Raw genomic sequence first — 18,811 nt, 5'->3', positions numbered from 1 at the left:
CGCCTCACTTGTCCACTGTGCAGATCAAGATCCTCTCCTCCTCACGGACCAGGTACCGCCAGGGGCCCCTACGATTTTCAGCACCCATCAGACCGCAGCGGACCAAACTGCTGTGGACCTGCTGCTTTTAGTTCAGTCTGTCACCTGGCGACGTCGGTGCGCACCGCAATTACGCACGACTTGGATGGAGAAACTGCGTCTTGGCACGGGTCTTGTGTAATTAGACTTTATACATTTTTATTATAGTGTCTTCATTTATAGTCTTGGGTTGATTTTTGTTGTTGTTGTTGTCCTGTTTTTGGATAGAGTGAGCGTATAAATAGCCGGTCTCTAAATCAGTGGCGTTTTTACGCATCAGGTTGAAACAGGTGTAAAGGCGAACTATACCGTTACATTTACAGCTGCAGGTGTCTGCTTCGACATTTAAGTATAACCTACAAAGGCAGTAAAGGACAAGGCCGGCAAGGAAAAATAAAAAAAAACAACAATTAAGGGACAAACAACCCAGGGTAAAAGAAAAACAGAGAGGGAGGGAGTGACAGAAAAAAAAAACTAGAGAGGGGGAGAGAGAGAAAGAGAGAGAGAGAGAGAGAGACACCCCCTGGAGACTATAGGAGACCCGGCCCCCGGTCTGAGAGAAGGAGAGAGAGAGTGAGGTAGTGAGGGAGTGTTTTAAAGCCAGCAGGAGGCATGATGTCCTACATTAAGCAACCCCATTACGCCGTGAACGGGTTAACGCTGTCCGGCCCGGGCATGGATCTGCTCCACTCCGCCGCCGTTGGATACCCCAGTAAGTATAACGGCCTGTTACTTATGACTGAATCTTTGTTCTAATAATTTTAAACTGTAATTTCAATGTTGTTTGATGCCAAAACTGTTAATTTCGAAATGCAGAAACTGATCAAATTCACAAAAAGTCTCGTAATGTTTCGCGTAAAATGGTCAGTAAAAAATGACAAATTCACTTGTATGCATTTTTTTTTAAATGTAGATGTTGGTTTATGCGTTATAAGTATGAATAGATGTCTCTGATTCTTTAGCCATCAGGACATGTGTTCACTTGACCTATAAGTTCAGCGGATTATAGAGTCAAAAAACAATAAAATCGTGTGTGAATAGAAACGCAGCCTGTTCTCACACAGACTTAACATCAAAACAGACTCCAATCTGTTGCTCTTATCATGTAACCTATTTACCAAAGGATGCTTATTGTATTTTATTTTATGCCATGGTGATTTTTTACATGAATGAACACTTCTTATATTGTCTGGAAGGGCTTTGGGGCCTTAACAGCATCTGCCATCCTTGAGAGGAGATACTGAATGAAACTATGCCGAGGTTTGGCACCGATGACAGAAGGCGTGTCGGGCCTTCTGTCGCAGATCAGCGTTTGAACCGAGAGTTAAGATCATTTTTAAAATTATGATTCAATGCTTTGGAGTGACTTTCGTTTCTCAACTTTGTATATTTCGATTCAAACCGTCTTAGTTTTGACGGATTAAACAATAACACATTATTATTTGATTCGATACCACAAAAAGCATCAATCATTAGAGAGGCCGAAATGGTCCGATGAAAATTAACGACTAAAATTTATAAACTCCGTCGGGTATTTTGCAAGACATAATATGAAAAAATAATATCTACAAAAATCGACTTTGGAAAAATTAAGAATCAGGCTGAATTAACGTTTTATTATTTGCGAATTTAAGAGAAACAAATAATTTCGTTTTTTTTTTATTCATGAGCAATCACTGAAATTACATTTTATGGAGTTCTGTTTAACAATATCCTGTCTTAATGAAGATTAAGGGATTTTTAAAGCCTAAAATAGATTGGAAATTTGTGATTTCCCTCCCAAATTATCGGCCTGTTAAACTGTGTTAACATTCTTATATATATTTTTTCCATTTTTATTTATGCGTTGAATTTTTGAATCAACACAAATGCATAATGGTGCAGCTATATTCAGACAGAATCATTTAAATATCTACACTTAAAACACCACAAGGATGATGATTAACGATAATAATAATAATAATAATAATAATAATAATAATAATAATAATGTTTGGGTTTTTTTTCCTTTAGGCACCCCGCGCAAACAGCGCCGGGAGCGCACCACCTTCACGCGCGCACAGCTGGACATCCTCGAGGCTCTCTTTGCCAAAACCCGCTACCCAGACATTTTTATGCGGGAGGAGGTGGCCCTCAAGATCAACCTGCCAGAGTCCCGAGTCCAGGTAACACATTACAAACCATACAGAGTTTTAGAATTATGATGTAATATCTTAATCAATGTAGTAATAAATAAATAAATAAAACCTCTGGCTCTCCTAAAAAATAATTAAATGTTTGTGTGTGTGTGTGTGTGTGTGTGTGTGTGTGTGTGTGACAGAGAGACAGAGGGAGAGAGAGAGAGAGAGAGAGAGAGAGAGAGAGAGAGAGAGAGAGAGAGAGAGAGAGAGAGAAATACAATTTGACTGTTTCTTTGAATGAATGGATTTGATGACGAAATATTGATCTTATAATTGACCTCCACCTCACTGATGCACCTCTGCCATCCTCCAGGTTTGGTTCAAGAACCGTCGTGCCAAGTGCCGCCAGCAGCAGCAGCAGAGCACAGGCCAGTCCAAACCACGGCCCCCTAAAAAGAAGGCATCCCCTGCTCGTGATGCCAACACTGAGGCCAGTGCCAACCCCACCAATGGACCCTACAGCCCTCCACCCCCTCCTCCAGGCACCGCCATCACCCCCAGCTCTGCCAGTGCCACCGTGTCCATCTGGAGCCCAGCCTCCATCTCCCCACTGCCAGACCCCCTGTCTGCCTCCACCACCCCCTGCATGCAGCGCACCACCACCTACCCCATGACCTACACCCAGGCCCCGGCCTACAGCCAGAGCTACGCAGGCTCCTCCTCCTACTTCACTGGCCTGGACTGTAGCTCCTACCTGTCCCCCATGCACCCGCAGCTGTCGGGCACCGGAGGTGCCCTGAGCCCCATCACAGCCTCCTCGATGGGTGGGCCTCTCAGCCAGTCCCCCGCCTCGCTCTCCTCCCAGGGCTACACAGCGGCCTCACTGGGCTTTGGAGCCGTCGACTGTCTAGACTACAAGGACCAAGCTGCCTGGAAGCTCAATTTCAATGCCACTGACTGTCTGGACTACAAAGACCAGAACTCCTGGAAGTTCCAGGTCTTGTAAATAACAACAAGTGGGACATGGGGAGGGAAGGGGACAGGGGTGAGAAACTGAACAGAATCGAAGTAGGGTGAACAAGCCCAGATTACTTTTGGTGTGTTTAAAAAGAAGGAAGAGACTTTGGGACACAGAAATCAATTAATCATAGCAGCTGAAGAACGAATCAGCTGAATAAATGTCTTCGTTGTTGCTGTTTCAGAAAAATAAGTGTGGAGGTAAACTGATCTGTTGATGCTTGGCTTGGTGATTGTAACAAAGTGATGACAGTAGTGATCCTGAGTTAAGCAACATAGAAATAGGCCTTGAAATCAAGGAATGGTTGTGTACAAGGAAAACAAAAAAATCTAAATAGTGAGAAAGAACAACAGCTTTAATTCACCAGCTGAGTGGTGTTAGGGCTGATATTGTTGTGATTCAAATACAGTACAAATATATAACTAATGACAAGAGAATTTGAAGTGGACATGCATAAACAAAGGTGGCCCCACGTCACACGCTGAATGATTTTGATTGATGACGCAGTAGTTTTGTTTGTTTTGTTTTTAGAAATCTTGTCCATCTGATTTGTTTGATAGAGCTGAATTCAGAAACAGCTTGACAATCTTCCACTCGGACCACATTTGAAGCAGAGCTTTTCAGAGCACAACAGTTTCAGTTACCTACAAGTTTACCACATAGAGAGCCTTGAAATCAACGTTTAAGCACAAGAACTGACTAGAGCCCACGCTCATGTTTATTTCTTCCTTCTAGACTTTGTCTTGTATTTTCTGTGATGTTTTTCTTTTCTAAAGCTGCTTTTCATCAGCAAGACGACTCAAAAAGCTTTGAGCCAAACAACTCAACTAACCCACACCGACATCTTCAGGAGGTGTCTTTACAGGGTGGCCACTAATTAAATATCACATTGAAAACATGTATAGCAGACAGAAGCTGATGATTCCCAGTAGCCTTGTGTGATACTGACCCCCTGCAGCCTGTGTCTGACACAAGCCGAGGGGGTAGAGTTAGTCACTGAAGTGACTGCAGTACAAACCTGTTGCCTTTGAGCATGGTTGAAATCATTAGCAGAATAGCTCGTGCATTGTTAGTTTAATAGGATCACTTCCAGACAATTTGTGCAACAATGGTCACATTGTGGCTGTTGGCAGCCGAGTTCTTTCCCCCCACTCCATCTCAGTGTTTGCATGAAGTTAGCGGATTATTAAAGCAGTTCTACAAATGACTTTATTATGAAATATTTTGCTGATAAACATCTCTGGTGAGGCATCTGATAGGAGAGAAGACTGCACCAGAGAAAGGGAAGGGACTGGGCCGCCATGCAGCCCCCCCTTTGCACAGAGAGCTTGGTGCCTCTCTCAACTCCAACCTGTAAAGATGTGATGGGTACCACTTTATGTGTTTGATGTATTGTTTGATTTTTTTTTTGTATTAGACTTAAACAATATTATGTTTCTTTTAAAAAATTGTGAATTCGTTGAGGTAAAATTTGTGGTAATTTGTTTTGAAGTTATTATCAGTATTATTACTATTATCATTAATATTATGTCTTCAGCTGACACGGACATTGCTAATATACTTTTTTTTGTTGTTCTTTTGTAAATATTAAAACTTGAAAATGCAATCATGTCTGGTATCAGCAGTGAGTTGTTACGCAGGCGCTCCACCCAACAGAATCTCTCTCTTAATTTCTATAAAACTGCCAACTTTTTATTTTTTCTGTTTATATTTTTCTGGTTTCTGCTTCTTTTTCTTTTCTTTTTTTTTTCAAACTCAGGGGTTTATCCAATAAAAGTAGCAGTAATAGGATACAATGCTGTTTATGCTTCTTAATCATTTACTGTACTTTTATCTTTTGCATTACTATAATCTTCTCTGCTTATTTTTCTGACATGAATTATTTTGTATATTTCATTTGTCTCCTGTGTTTGACCAGTCTCACCACTACCACGCTAGATAGCTATGACGTTTCTGAGACATTAAACAACTTCATTAAAACTCTGGGATCATTGTCTTCTGTGAGTTGCTGGCTTCAACTGTTTAGAAGTTTAGAACTGGATCAGTTTTGTGGCGTCAGATCTGGAACAAACCACAGTCTGCTGCAAAGTTTGTTTAAAAGCTGTTGCAGCTAAAGGCAGCAGCACGGCTGATTTATTTCAACATCTCAAACAGAGGTATGCAGCGGAGGCGGAGAAATGTGTCTCAGTCTGAGATGCACAAGACCGTCAGCCCACAAACACCCGGTAAAAAGCAGCCGACATTAGTGCATCATCATCATTTTCCTGTTTTGTCCTGTATGAGAGGAAAGCGACCCGGTGCAAAGCTGTTACTGATGCAGTCATGCTGCATATTGCTGACGATATGATATAAATGAATTCAAGTAAATATGATTTGTGAAGTTACTGCAGCTTTCAGTGCAAATGCAAACAACTCCCACTCCCCTGAAACTACAAAATGCCCATAACCCCAAAAAGCAAATTCAGTTTACTTAATTTACAGAAGGGAAATGCAGTTTGCCTTTGCTCATTTTTATTGCTAAAATAAAAGCAATACCTAGAGTAATTTCTTTGTCTTTTGTAGTTTGTTTTTAAGAAAGAAAAAAGAAATTAATTAAAATCATGAATTGGGTTTAGTTTAAAAATAAAAATATTTTATTTTTAGGCCATATTGCCCTAATTCATAGTGTTGAGATGCTTGATATCTTGAAAAACAGAACAAATCACAATGACAAAATACACCTAGAAGAAAATGTGATGGATAGACCAACCCAACATGGTATACTCGCTGCCGTCAGCTGGTGTTTCAGGTCATGCCGGCAGCATGGCTCTGGGTGAAGCAATGTCAGTCTGTCCTCCATTACTTGGTTCGGATTGAATGGATTGCTCTAAAATGTACAGATAATCATTGCCAACACAGACTATATCCCAATGGTGATTATCAAATAACTATTTTCAAGCGCGTTGTTGATAGGATTGCTGACATTTGGTAGCCTGCAGATATGTATGTTACCCACATGGGAGGAATTGTAATATGTTTAAGTGTTACAGAGCTGCTAGCATAGCTATGGACTTATATAGATTTTGTTTGAGTAGCGGTCATTAATGCTGGTATTTTGATCATGAGAAACCCAGACTAAAATACCTTCAAATATCATCATAGAGTGTGTCCTCTAATATATTACCAAATATATGGCATTACATTACAAACTTAACATAAAGTTACATAGCCTAAAGTTATATACTCAATGTAAAGTTACGCTGGTTCAATTTATGCAAGTAAAGTTATGTAGGTTAGGTTTGGGAAAGAAAACATGGTTGGGCGTTGTCATAGTGCTTAACGTAAAGTAACATAGCCTAGTTAATGAAACATACTTAATATGAAGTTACAAAATTAGCTTTTGGAGAAGATCTATGGTGACAATGTACTTTACAATGACTTAAAGTTTATTTGGTTTAACATTAGACACAAACACAAGTTTCCTGGGGGAAAGTCCTGTGTTTTTTGGAACCATCCACCACAACAACCTGCTGACTTACGTGAACTGTTGCTCTTTATACTAATTCCTTCTTTACTTTTAATCACTGCCTGTCAGTTAATGTTGAATCTGCAAGTCTGAAGGTGCACTTGGTGGCACCCTTCACTGCACACTGCGAATTGTTTAATGGGACTACACAGCTAAACACGATCAGACAGATAACTTAGTACTGATCACCGCTACACTACGGCACACCCAGTAATACTTGTCTTGGCTGGTTGTTGCACCTTTCTACTCAGACTGCCAAAGCAACAGTGAGTCTGTGCCCTCTGACTGGGATTTAGCCTGAGAACACAGAGCTGGGCTCAGCCTCGTGGTGACACAGCACAACTCTGGCCACGGAGCCCAAAAGCTCATTACAAAGTGCAGCAGACTAACAGGCTTGGGCTTTAATGAGCGTTCATTTACCATGTCATACATGTAAATGCTACTGATAACACATATTTATACTTCTGGTGTCATTAGGCAGGTTTCCATTATAGATTTGTGAAAAAATGTAACAATATTTTCAAAATGTCGATAAAACACAATTGTGAGATGACTGCATTTCCGTTTTTCCTCTCGTAGTAATATTCCAAGAAGCATGGCGAAGGATGTTCAAAATATTCGCAGGTTTATTTCTATTGCAGCCACTGCACCAGTCATTATTTCCAACTGAAGGTGACGTAGGCATGTTATGCGAGCGATAATGGAAAGTCAAGCCTCTTATACACGTATGAGGGACTTCAGGGAGGTGATAGTCCACGATTTCATAGAGGAACTGTGGATCAAAACTTCGGGACAATTCACTCAACTTTTGAAAAGTTATGCGATGCAATAACATCTCTGGAAGCGCCTGCTGCATCATGCCCGAAGGAGCCAGTTCTTGCCGACAAGTGCATAGCCAAAGTTTCCATTTCAGTTTGACAAAATATGGCTTTTTCGAATCGCCTGTATTACCACCTCATGCGAGTGTCATAACTTTGCGAGAAATGGGAGTTTTTTCGAAACTGACATGTATCCATTAAGCGTATTTTATATTCGCAATCACAATCTCAATTTCCACAATTTGAGGGTTAATGGAAACCGGCCTACTGATATTTTGGGACGTATGGAAGGACAGATAAACAGATAGATAGATAGATGGATAGATAGATGGACCCCTCCTGTGCTTGACAGCCAGCGTGCTCCTGTAATCCCCCAGCAGCAGCATATGGACTCTGAAGCGCAGAGACACAGACACAGATACACTCAGGACTTAGAAATATGATTCATTTCTTTCGTCTCTCTAATCCCCGACAAACAAGCTGGTGGCCAGCCTGCTCTGGAGGCACACTGTAATCATGCCACAGGCTGCTGCCAGAGCCGAGCGGCCTCCCCTTCATCCCTTCCTCCCTCTTCCTCCCTCCTGCCTGCAGTCCATTTTCCTCTTAATCGATTCCTAATCCCAACGCCACCAAGTATGCACGCGCTGAGCACACGCCCAAACACACACACACACACATGCACAAATACTGTATGTACAGACACAATCACAGTCATCAAACACATATACATTAATACACACACACGCAAACAGATTATTATTATTATTATTATCATCATTATCATCATCATCATCATTATTATTATTATTATTATTATTATTATTATTACTGATTAGCGTTTATTGGCTACAGACAAAAGAAGAGGTTTACACAGAAAATGGCATAGACATACACAATTCTAAAAATAAATATCTTCTAAAAATCTCTTTGGATAAGAATAAAATGACAAAGAAATCCATGGGTTAATTTCAGAGTAGACTGAGGAACATTTTGTGCTGTTGCGTGGAAACTCAGACCAGGTAAAAGCAGTAGCTGTTTGTAGCCGTTCATTCCCAGCAATTTTTTTTTTTTTAAATTCAAGTGAAAATTTAAATTTAAAATGAATAAATAAAAATTGCTCCTCCTCCCGTGCTAACACTTTCTCTGCACTTTTTTATTAATTAATTTTATCTGCGATCATTAAAATAAAACACCAATACAGAAAATCAGGAAAACGCCAAACATTGGCCCTGATAATTGGGCAGGCCAATAACCTTTTATTGGCCTTTTTTATATAATTTATAATGATTTTTTTATTACAATAAATTTTGTGTGTGTGTATTCACCTGTAACAATACAGGTAAATACAGGTGTTCCAACAATATGGTGTTTTTTGGACCATAAAAGTGTCCAAACATAAACCTTCAACACAAGTATGAACCTGAAAATAAGCTAAATAATTCCCTTTAAATCTATGGCTATTGCCAAATAACTATCAAACTGTTCATGCACTAAAAAAAAATCAACATAATCACATGCATAAGTCATCAAATAATATTTTGTAATGGTTCAGTAATGCTGCTAAATCACATAGTCCTGCAGTGTAAGTAGGTGTGAGTGATCTGCAGCTAGTAGTGGTAACAGGATCAGTATTACAGTATGAATGGATCAACCAGCCACTGTCAACCTCAGCATACACTTCTGCTAAGGGCTTTACTGCAGATTACAACTTAACACCTAGTTAATATCACTAATAGTAAAAGTCAGAGTTTAGAGCGGCAGATTAATGATATGTTGGACTAAAACAGTCGCCTGGATTATGGGGAGTTTGGCATTTGGTGCCAGTTGGAATATCAAACGTGATCAGAGACAGTGAGTGAAGTTTTGTTGAGCTGTTTTTCCTCAAATTTGCTTTGCTTTACTTTGAAATGATACACGCACAAGTCACAACGAGTCACACTCTTCACCTTTGAGTTCCTTGGAGGTTAAATGGGCGCCTAACATTAAATGTTAAAGGAAGTGGGAGCAATGGTTTTGGTTTTGTTTTTTGTAAAACTTAATCAAACTGGCAAGAAACTTCGTTTTACGCATTTTGTTCCTCGTCTGTCCTCAGATGTTTCATGCATGTGACTTCTCTCGTCTGTCCCAGGGCCCCTCCTTCATGCCACCTTCCCTCGTCTGCCCCTTCTTTCGTGCCACCTCTCCCAGTGTGCCCCCTTTCCCCCTCTGCTCCACCTCTCCTTGCAGTTTGTTATTCTTGCTGATCTAATTTAGAGAATGTCCCAAATCCTCTTAGTGTCCTGCTCCCTCAGCGCAACACTAAGTGAATTAGACGGGATTACTGTCTCCCTCTTCCTCCTCCTCCTCCTTCTCGTCCTCCTCTTCTTCCTCCACCTCCTCCTCGTCTTCTTCTCCGTGCCCTCTCCTCATCATTCCCCTGTCTCTCCACTTGTATGTGCATCTTTCTCTGGACATTTCTCTTTTCATCGGCGGGATTAAAGCCTTCTCCCTCTCCAGATGACAAATTGGTTCCAATGTACCCTCAGTGACAGATGCTCTCGCAGGCCCAGTGCATCATGGGACATAAAGTATCATTAATTAAACTCTGACCTCTTGCAAATAAAAATAGAAAAAAAAACAAACTCTGACATAACACATATGAAGTTCACCAAACAGTACAGCTTGTACGGGGGAGATGAAATTGTAAGTTACAGGAAAACAGAGGAGAAGTGATGATGCTGCTGTCTCTGTTTCTGTCTAGTTTCTACAATAATACCAACGGTGGCGTGCTCCTCACTCTCCAGAAAAAATCACGAGCCATGTTTCCTCATAGTGTGACACTCTGTACATGACCTTGGTTGGACAGCAGGACAGAAGAACTCCTGGCCCAGTCAGGATGTCCAGTTCCAGTTTCATGGCGGTGTGATGTAGTTTAATCTGCAGTCTGGCTCTCACAGGTTCACCCTGATCTCTGCTGTGCCAGCACAGGGTCAATTAAGATCCCTAGTGTTCACCGGGACAAAGACACTGATGTAATTTATTTGTCTCAGTTTCTTTTTTTGTCCTTTGTTCTGGAGTTTCTGTAACCATCCAGGATTTACACGTGCCAGAATACTATTTTACTGCACATTCTGTTATCAAAATCAACACCAAACCAACATGTGTGACCCTCTGAAAACGTAAAGAATTGAGACACAAAGATAGGTACACACACACACACACACACACACACACACACCTGGACAGCTGTTTGTTTCCAGCTCGATGAGAATAGTTCCTCGTGGTGAAAGGTGCCGTGGAGCACCATGGATCCTGCTTTCATTTATAAAATTATAATAATACTTTTAAAAATGTCATTATACAAGTACTTTATTTAACTTTCTCATTACCGTATTTTATTAAATGTTATTGCAATAATGCATTTTACATTTCATGCTTAACTCTACATTTGCTGGTTGTAATCAACACCTGCATTCAACACATGCAATAATATGGAGATAAATTTGCTGTAAGTAAACTGACGGTAATATTAAATCCTCAGATCCATCCACTACACAAGCATTGACAACATGCATGTTTGAAAGTTGTAAACTGTTTTTGAAGTCTGGTTATTGGATCATTTAGCTTTAATCACAGATAAAACTGATTTTTTTTTCTTGTTTCCTTTCGTCCTTCTTCTGGCATAAATGGATGGGCACATTTTATTTATTTTATTACTTTTTTGTTATTATGATTTCATTTTTAATTTTTAGTAACTGTGTCAAAACATTTATTTTGAACATCAGCATTATATGTTGGGATGAGAATTTGGGATGAAAGTCAGCATGTTTTCCGTTTCCTCCATGATAATTCTGCATTGGTCTATAAAGACGTTATGTCATTGTATGTAATAGTTGTTGCTGTTTTCTTTATCTGACTTTCAGCGTGGCGAATACATCTTTTAACTTATGTAAATGTATTTTACACGTGTTTTTCTTGCAGAGCTTCCCTTTGTCAGACACACTTTTCCTGCATTTAGAGCATCAGCCATGGCACCAACACCACTGCACTGCTCAATCCCCTTTTTAGTGTAAACCTCTGCATATTTTCACCCCCCCCCCCCCTTGCCTTCCTGCACTCCTCTTTCTTTGTCCCAATCTCTCTCATCTCTCCTTTCTTCTCTCTCTTCATCTGCAGGACATCTGAACTAACCCCCCCATCTCCTCCCTCACTTTCAGTAATTCCAGCGTTGCCTCTCTCGCTCGCGTAGCTCGCCCTAATCCAGCTCTGACCTCAATCCCGTGATGTAACGGATCATGTGATGTGGCGAGAAAGAGAGAGAGAGAAACAGAAAAGAGAAGAGAGAGAGAGAGAGAGAGACATAAAGTGGGGAAACATGGTCTAATCCTCAATGCTGGAGCCACAGACCAATCACAAACTGATGGGTGGGGGTCAGGGGGTGCCTCCATTAAGTTACAAAATATTAGTCAGACGCAAACTGATGCACTCTCACACAAATACACATGCCAGCACACACAGGCACATAGGAACACACACACACACACACACACACACACACCTTCTGGAAACAACAAGTCAACATGTTTGTTCCATCTCTGTGAGACTGTAGATGTTTACATGCCAGTTTGTGTTTGCGTACTGATGACAACAAACACATTAACCGCTCTGTTTATAACCGACAGGCACATAAATATTTACTGAGTGACATTATATGAATTTATACTGTATGTGTTTTTTCTATTCCCTTTGTTGTTGACGAAATACAGTTTTCAATGTACTAAACCTCTGGCATCAAAGCTAAAGCCTGTTTCATATCTCCAATCATTTGCAAATATTATACTATATGTTAATATAAAAGGACTCTTAAAACTCAGTGGCCATATGGCTGATCTGATACAGACCTACATGATATACTGTACATTCAGTGAACTAAAAGATATTGGAAGCCCATTTTGTCACCCAGGCGTTTTTCTCATCACTATTTTTCATCAAATATGATTTATTATGCCATAAGATAGGACATGATTTCAGAATTAATAAAACTGCATTTTAGAAAATGTACTACAACTAAAAACCTTAAAAACTCCAATACAATCTAAAACAATGACAAAAAAAGAAAGAACCTGTGTTTTTCAGTTTCACAGGGCCCCTTCCTCCATCATAACAGTATATTAAACACAACATTTGTTGTTTTGTTGTCAAGTACCTTCTGTTCAGCATCCTTTGTGGAAAATTGTGGGGGTGGGGGGTATAACCAGAAATTTTGTGCATTTTGAAATCTTTTTCTTTAGTAGGCTATTGATTTGTGTTTTGCCTGACTCATGTGTGTCTTGTGTGATGCCACTAGTGGTCAACGGGGGGAGCTGTAGAGAAACAACACAACATAATGACAGAGAGAGTCCACAGGGAATCCAGTATGCTCTCCTCTGCTCCCTCCCCTCTTGTTTCTGATAGCAGTGTGACTAGAGAAGCACATGGCCTGCGAGACACAGGCCAGCACACACACACACACACACACACACACACACACACACACACACACACACACACACACACACACACACACACACACACACACACACACACACAGAGCAACACAACTCACAGCCTTGAATTACAAGTGAAATTGAACTTTTGAATGTGAAAACAAAAAAAAAATTGAAAAAGCTCCAATCATGTCTTTACAGCCTCACTTTAAGTCTAGTCAAAAATGTGTTCTGCTCATTGCTTCTCACTAGTGGTCGACCGATGTGCATTTACAATAACAACGAAAATGTTTATGTCGAAATTTAGAATTTGGAATATCACAAACTCCAACACAAAACTTTGTTTAAATGCCTTTAGCAAATCACAACTGAAACTTTCAACATTATATGCAGCAGCTCTCTGCAGCTTTTTATAAAGTCAAGTGAAGATTTAAATTTAAAAAATGAATGAATAGAAATAGCTCCCTGGGGTTTTACAGAGTAGAAGTTCCTCCCATGCTGACAGTTTCTTTTCTTGTATTGCAGACTGCCTTTCCTGGTGTTGGTTGAGTGTGATATGCACACTTTTTCATTAATTACTCTTATCGGCAATCATTGAAAGAAAACACAGATAATCATCAAAATGCTAAATATCAGTCCCAATAATCGTCCAGGCCAATAATCTGTCGACCCCTACTCCTTACTGCGATGTTTGAGCTTCACTGTGCAGAATAATGTGCTGTATGTGTAGAGTTTGACAATAGAAATTATTTTTTTTTTACTTGAAGGCAGACTGTACATGGGCAGTATATGACATCACATTACTAATCATGGTCCGATGTGCAGCTTGCACAACTGTTCACAAATGATCTCGAAACCTCCAGCTCACAATCACTGAAGCTGGACTTTGCTGGGTAAAGGACATCGTGTGTCCAGCACTTCAACTTTTTCAATCGTGGACAAGAGGCAATTTTAAGAATTTTAACTAAGTTTGCAATATTTTTTTGCAAAACAAACAAAAAAATCCTCACTCCTCAATCCTTAAGATTATTTGGACTATTTGGGGCTTTTTTATGCCTTCTTCCATAGGATAGCTCAAGCATTAAAGGGGGACAGAGAGGGGATGACATGCAGCAAAGGGCCGAGGCCGGACACAGCATACAGCATCCATACACTGATCCACCGGGTGCCCCTTTGTATTTTATTCTAATGATTTAGCTGTAGTCTTTGTGATGTGTGCAGACTTTTTTCTTTTCAAGGCTTGGTCGGGTGTTTTGGATTTTTACAATTGAAAGTGGAATCACACACTGTACAAACAGTTTTGCTCTACAAACTCTGGATCAGAGACACAAAGTTGCATTAAGTACTTTTTGTTGCAATAAACACTGAATCAAATGAATGCATAATGTGAGCTATAGCGCCAAACATTTAGTAGATTTTAGCTTGTTGTTCTGATTTTCAAATTGCACATCAAGTGTAATTATGCTTCACAGGTCTTATCAATACCTGTATTATGTATAGACACTGTATATTAGGAAACTGTATGTTTGATTAACAGCTATAATTCTTGTGTTTTAGGCTCCACTGAGCCCCGCTGTGTTACCAGTTGACTAGCAGGTTGTGCTAATGGCTAAACATGGTTAATCCCTGGGAGCCATGCCCGACTCCCTCCACTCCCCCACCCTCGGGTCCCCCAGCCCCCCCACTCACCATGTCTCTTTCTGCACTCGTACACTACATTAATCTTAGTGGTGTGCTCATCTAGTCTGAACTCGCTCACCCCCCCACCCCTACCCTCCCATGACCACAAACCCTAAACCACACATAAAAGATACCCACATGTCCCTCTCATTTACCGCCATCATCCCACCTGTACTTTGGTTGGTCCAACAATATTTGCCAACACCCATGTCCAGCAGTAATTGGACATCTGTGTGAAGGTGTGAGCATAAGTCAGGATCTGACCTGATCTTTTTTATTTTTCACTCTACTTTGTCACTTTTTGTGAGGAACCTTGGAGTGTGTGCTGTTAAATCCTTATTTGGATGATTCACTGGCTTTTCCTTTCTTTTTTTTTTTTAAAAAAGGCTTTGTCAAACAATTTCTGTACACACAAGCGTTTTAACACTGTTCAGAAATAATCTCCGTTCATGCATCTCAAAACAGATGATCATTCATGTACACTGAACATGCATGTGCCGATGTACGCAGTCTGCTCTGAGTCTGACACCTGTACAGTTAATATACTTTATAAAAGTGCCAGTATCATTCGATAAATGTGTCATTATCCATGTTATCTGTGATGAAAGAAAATTCTCATTTGGGTAGCTGTGTTCAAGCACATTGTTCTGTAATCATTTTTCTAATAAATAACAGATAAAATAACTTCTCATCAACTACAATGATGTGGCTCTACACGGAGTGATGATGAGACCCAATAGGGAAGCAAATGAGGATTTGTGGGTCATCTGCGTCGCTGTTTCTGCCCCTCCAGACCAGAACGCAACACATCTTAGTTTTCAAACTAAAACTGGGTAAGCATGCATTTTCAAAGGCCTCCTTTTGAGGGGTTCTCAAAAAAGCCAGATGAGCATGCACCTTAGGTGTAAACAAAGCAATATTTATTTGTTTTTAAATTAAAATGTAATAGTTTGAATATAGCCTGCAACTAAGCATCCTTATCCAGTGGCGGAAGTTAGTAACAACCGGCCCCAGTGCAGTCAATTATGACAGGCCCTGGAGCTTGTTAATTATGAAGCACACACACACACACACACACACACACACACACACACACACATATATATGCACACACTTAGATTATGCACACACAATCAGGCGTATAAATAGCCCTACAGTACCAACAATGTGTTGGATTTCACAGTGGGAATGTGTTACCTCAGCTATAGTACTTACAGAGTATGGAGGTCACAGACAAGTGATCAGAAACACGGATAATACTGCGACACTAAAAGCTCACAAACGTGACAACAAGCACCTGAGAGCAGAGAAGATGTCTTTTTCACTGTCTGCTGAAATGACCACGAACGTTTTTAGGCATTTTCAGAACAACAACCTCGTGAGAACTGCACTCCTCGACACAAATGCGAGATATTATAGTAAATAAGAGAGAAGAGAGCTGCAATACTTAGCAACAAACAACATAATGTCCCGAAAACTGGCAGCTACAGCGGCACGCGCACAGTACGCGCACCTACACAGACAAACACAATAACACAGGTGCTCGGCGGCGACCTGACTCCTACATAGCAACCTTTAAAACATGGGCACGGCGACCCAACAGATACCCCAAACCCCCTTAAAAGTCACTTGTACTCACCTATTTGAAAGCCTCTGTCTCTGACTGGTTAGACCTGCAACCGAAAACATGTAAATATAACAGCTAGGAACAGCTAGCATTTAATAGGCTATTAGTTAGCTTTCCATAATAATTCACAGGCTAACTATCCACCTTGTTGATACTTAAATTTATTAGCAGCCAACAATTTAGCCTACATAACACATGCTTGCCTTGTCTTAAAATGTATGTCTAACAATAATTTAATGTTATGATTATTTAGACTAACCGTATCTAGCTTGCTGCTAACGTTAGCTTACCTGTTTGTTGACACACCGAAGGCTGCCGCGAGGGGCTTGTCCCGTGAAGAGGCGAAAAACAAATACAATTTAGGGAGCTTTTCAACCTCTCCTCTAGGTCTTTTCTCTCCTGTCTTCACTTTTGTGTTTGAATGGCCTGACGCTGGCTTAGGTGTGCTCAGCTCGTCGGTGTTGACAGATATCGTGGCGTGCCTCACCTGGCAGGAGTGTCGTCGTCTTGTCACGTGATCAAATAGAGACTTGCGATTGGACAACAACATGCACAAATTACCCAGCAATTATGACTGCATCTGTTTCTGAAATACATACCAAATAATAGTTTATTAATAGTTTGCTGATATTATCATAGTGTACGAAGAACAGGCCGTTGATATTATGCAAATTTAAATAGATTTGCACCATGATAGAGATGGTTTGCATATTTGAGGGTACTTTGATCTTGGGCGTGTTTTATTACAATACTGATTTTTTTTTTTTTTTAGCATGAATACAATTGTACCAGCACAACTGTTCTTTAATACATTGCTGGTCCCAGTACAGTCGCACTACCTGTATTATCTATATGTATGACCCTGCATTTATCCACATTTGAACGATTTACCTTCCAATTTATGCCCTTCTTTACCACCACCATCAAATGTTCATATGATATAGATACTTTTAGATGTGGTTGGATGCCACATAGTAAGGCTGTGTTTGTTTGAAGCAGGCCTTTATCATTCAGTTGCCTGTAGAATATTTATGTTCATATGAAAGTTGCAAACAAAGATTTCAAGAAAACTTACTAAGAGCTGAACAAATACTCTGGTAAGATTATGATTGTCTCATGCACAACATAGTCTCCACAAGCTCCTGTTCCTGCAGGATGTCAACAGGGGAAGCATAAACATTCACAGGTTACAGTGTGTCAGTCTTTCAACTTTTTAAAAGGTAAAGTGTAGGATTTAGGGGGATACTATAGGGAGCAGCAAAAGAATATAATATATCCAGATGTGATGGCAAACTTGCTGGACTGCAGCATGTTTCACGCTGGTGTCCACACCGGCAATGTCGTGGCTGTGATGCTTCTGATGAGAGACAGACAGAGACATTTTCTGAGGACTTTTATTTTAAAACAGAAGCAGGAAAGTAAGTAAGTAAAACAGATATATTTGTATTTCCTCATCTCAGTGACAGATAAAGACAATAAAACTGTAATAAAAGGTAGTATTGAGTCAATATAATTATCAAAATGCCATTTTCACTGTCTACTTTTTGCAGAAAATCATGAAAAAATCAGCAAGCCACCATTTCTCTGCTGCGGCTGACAAACAGCTGAGACGTGCCTGACCAGCGCTGCTCGCTCTGAATTGTTAACAAAAAAACAAAAAAACCCAAAACAACCAACAGGTTCGACGACACTCACACACTGCTCAAGCAGGCAGTGTGTTTGAGGTGTTACAATGAGCTGCTCATATCTACATACGAAGCGAGTCCTCTCACCATGTTGTTTTTACAGTAGACCAGAATGGACAAACGAAACACTGGCTCTAGATAGGGCCATACACGTCTCCCCGTCAGCCGACGTAGTTCGGCACGTAGAAGTTTCAGTTAGTTGCAATCTGCAACCTCACCACTAGATGCCACTAAATCTTACAAACTGGACCTTTAAACAGTTTTTGTCTTTCTGTGATCCTCCACCAAAAACTGCACTCATCATTTCTTGACTGGTTCAGCCACGAACAGTACCTCAGCGTGTACGAACTACGACCCCCATCAATCCACCATACTGTACATCTGTCCTTCTTCCTTCTTCCCCGTCTGTCCCCTCTCTACCCTATGTCCGTACCCCCCCCAAACACACACACACACACACACACACACACACACACACACACTGTACCAGTTGTACTAATCTCGGGCTGACCTCTCAACCTGCCCCCCACCTTCCCCCAGCACACACACACATCTCTGTCTCTCTCTTCCTCAACATCCATCCACCTCTCTCTTCCACTCACACCCCATCTCTCCATCATCTCTCCTCACCCATGCCCCCACTCACCCCCCCACCAATCCCAGCACTGTGTTAATCTGGTGCTGGTCTGACGGTCAGCACTTTGAGCGGCAGACAGACAGATTGGCTTTAATCCCCTGAGTGCCACAGATGGAGCGCCACTATGCAGACCTTGGGGAAGGCGAATGCGCACTCACACACACACACACACACACAC

General features: G+C 40.7%; 1 protein-coding gene and 1 long non-coding RNA gene across 2 annotated transcripts; one reads left to right on the top strand and one right to left on the bottom strand.

The window, feature by feature from the left end:
• The first annotated feature begins 37 nt into the window (after positions 1-37).
• Positions 38-5,200, top strand: LOC121943622 (homeobox protein otx5-like). Its single transcript, XM_042487187.2, has 3 exons — positions 38-790; positions 2,092-2,243; positions 2,572-5,200. The coding sequence occupies exons 1-3, from the start codon at positions 691-693 to the stop codon at positions 3,202-3,204; spliced, it is 885 nt and encodes a 294-aa protein (XP_042343121.1). The 5' UTR covers positions 38-690; the 3' UTR covers positions 3,205-5,200.
• Positions 4,946-18,391, bottom strand: LOC148189312 (uncharacterized). The gene is made up of 4 exons (XR_015776772.1): positions 18,084-18,391; positions 16,602-17,668; positions 16,324-16,357; positions 4,946-7,932 (listed from the first exon to the last, which is right to left on the bottom strand). It is a non-coding gene; the product is annotated as an uncharacterized LOC148189312 (long non-coding RNA).
• Positions 18,392-18,811: the final 420 nt, after the last annotated feature.

This window comes from Plectropomus leopardus, chromosome 6, assembly GCF_026936395.1.
Source record: "Plectropomus leopardus strain MGB_pleo_1.0 chromosome 6, ASM2693639v1, whole genome shotgun sequence".
In the NCBI taxonomy this organism is placed as follows: Eukaryota; Metazoa; Chordata; class Actinopteri; order Perciformes; family Serranidae; genus Plectropomus; species Plectropomus leopardus.
The sequence above is the reverse complement of the archived record's forward strand: the minus strand, read 5'-3'. Positions and strand labels throughout refer to the sequence as shown.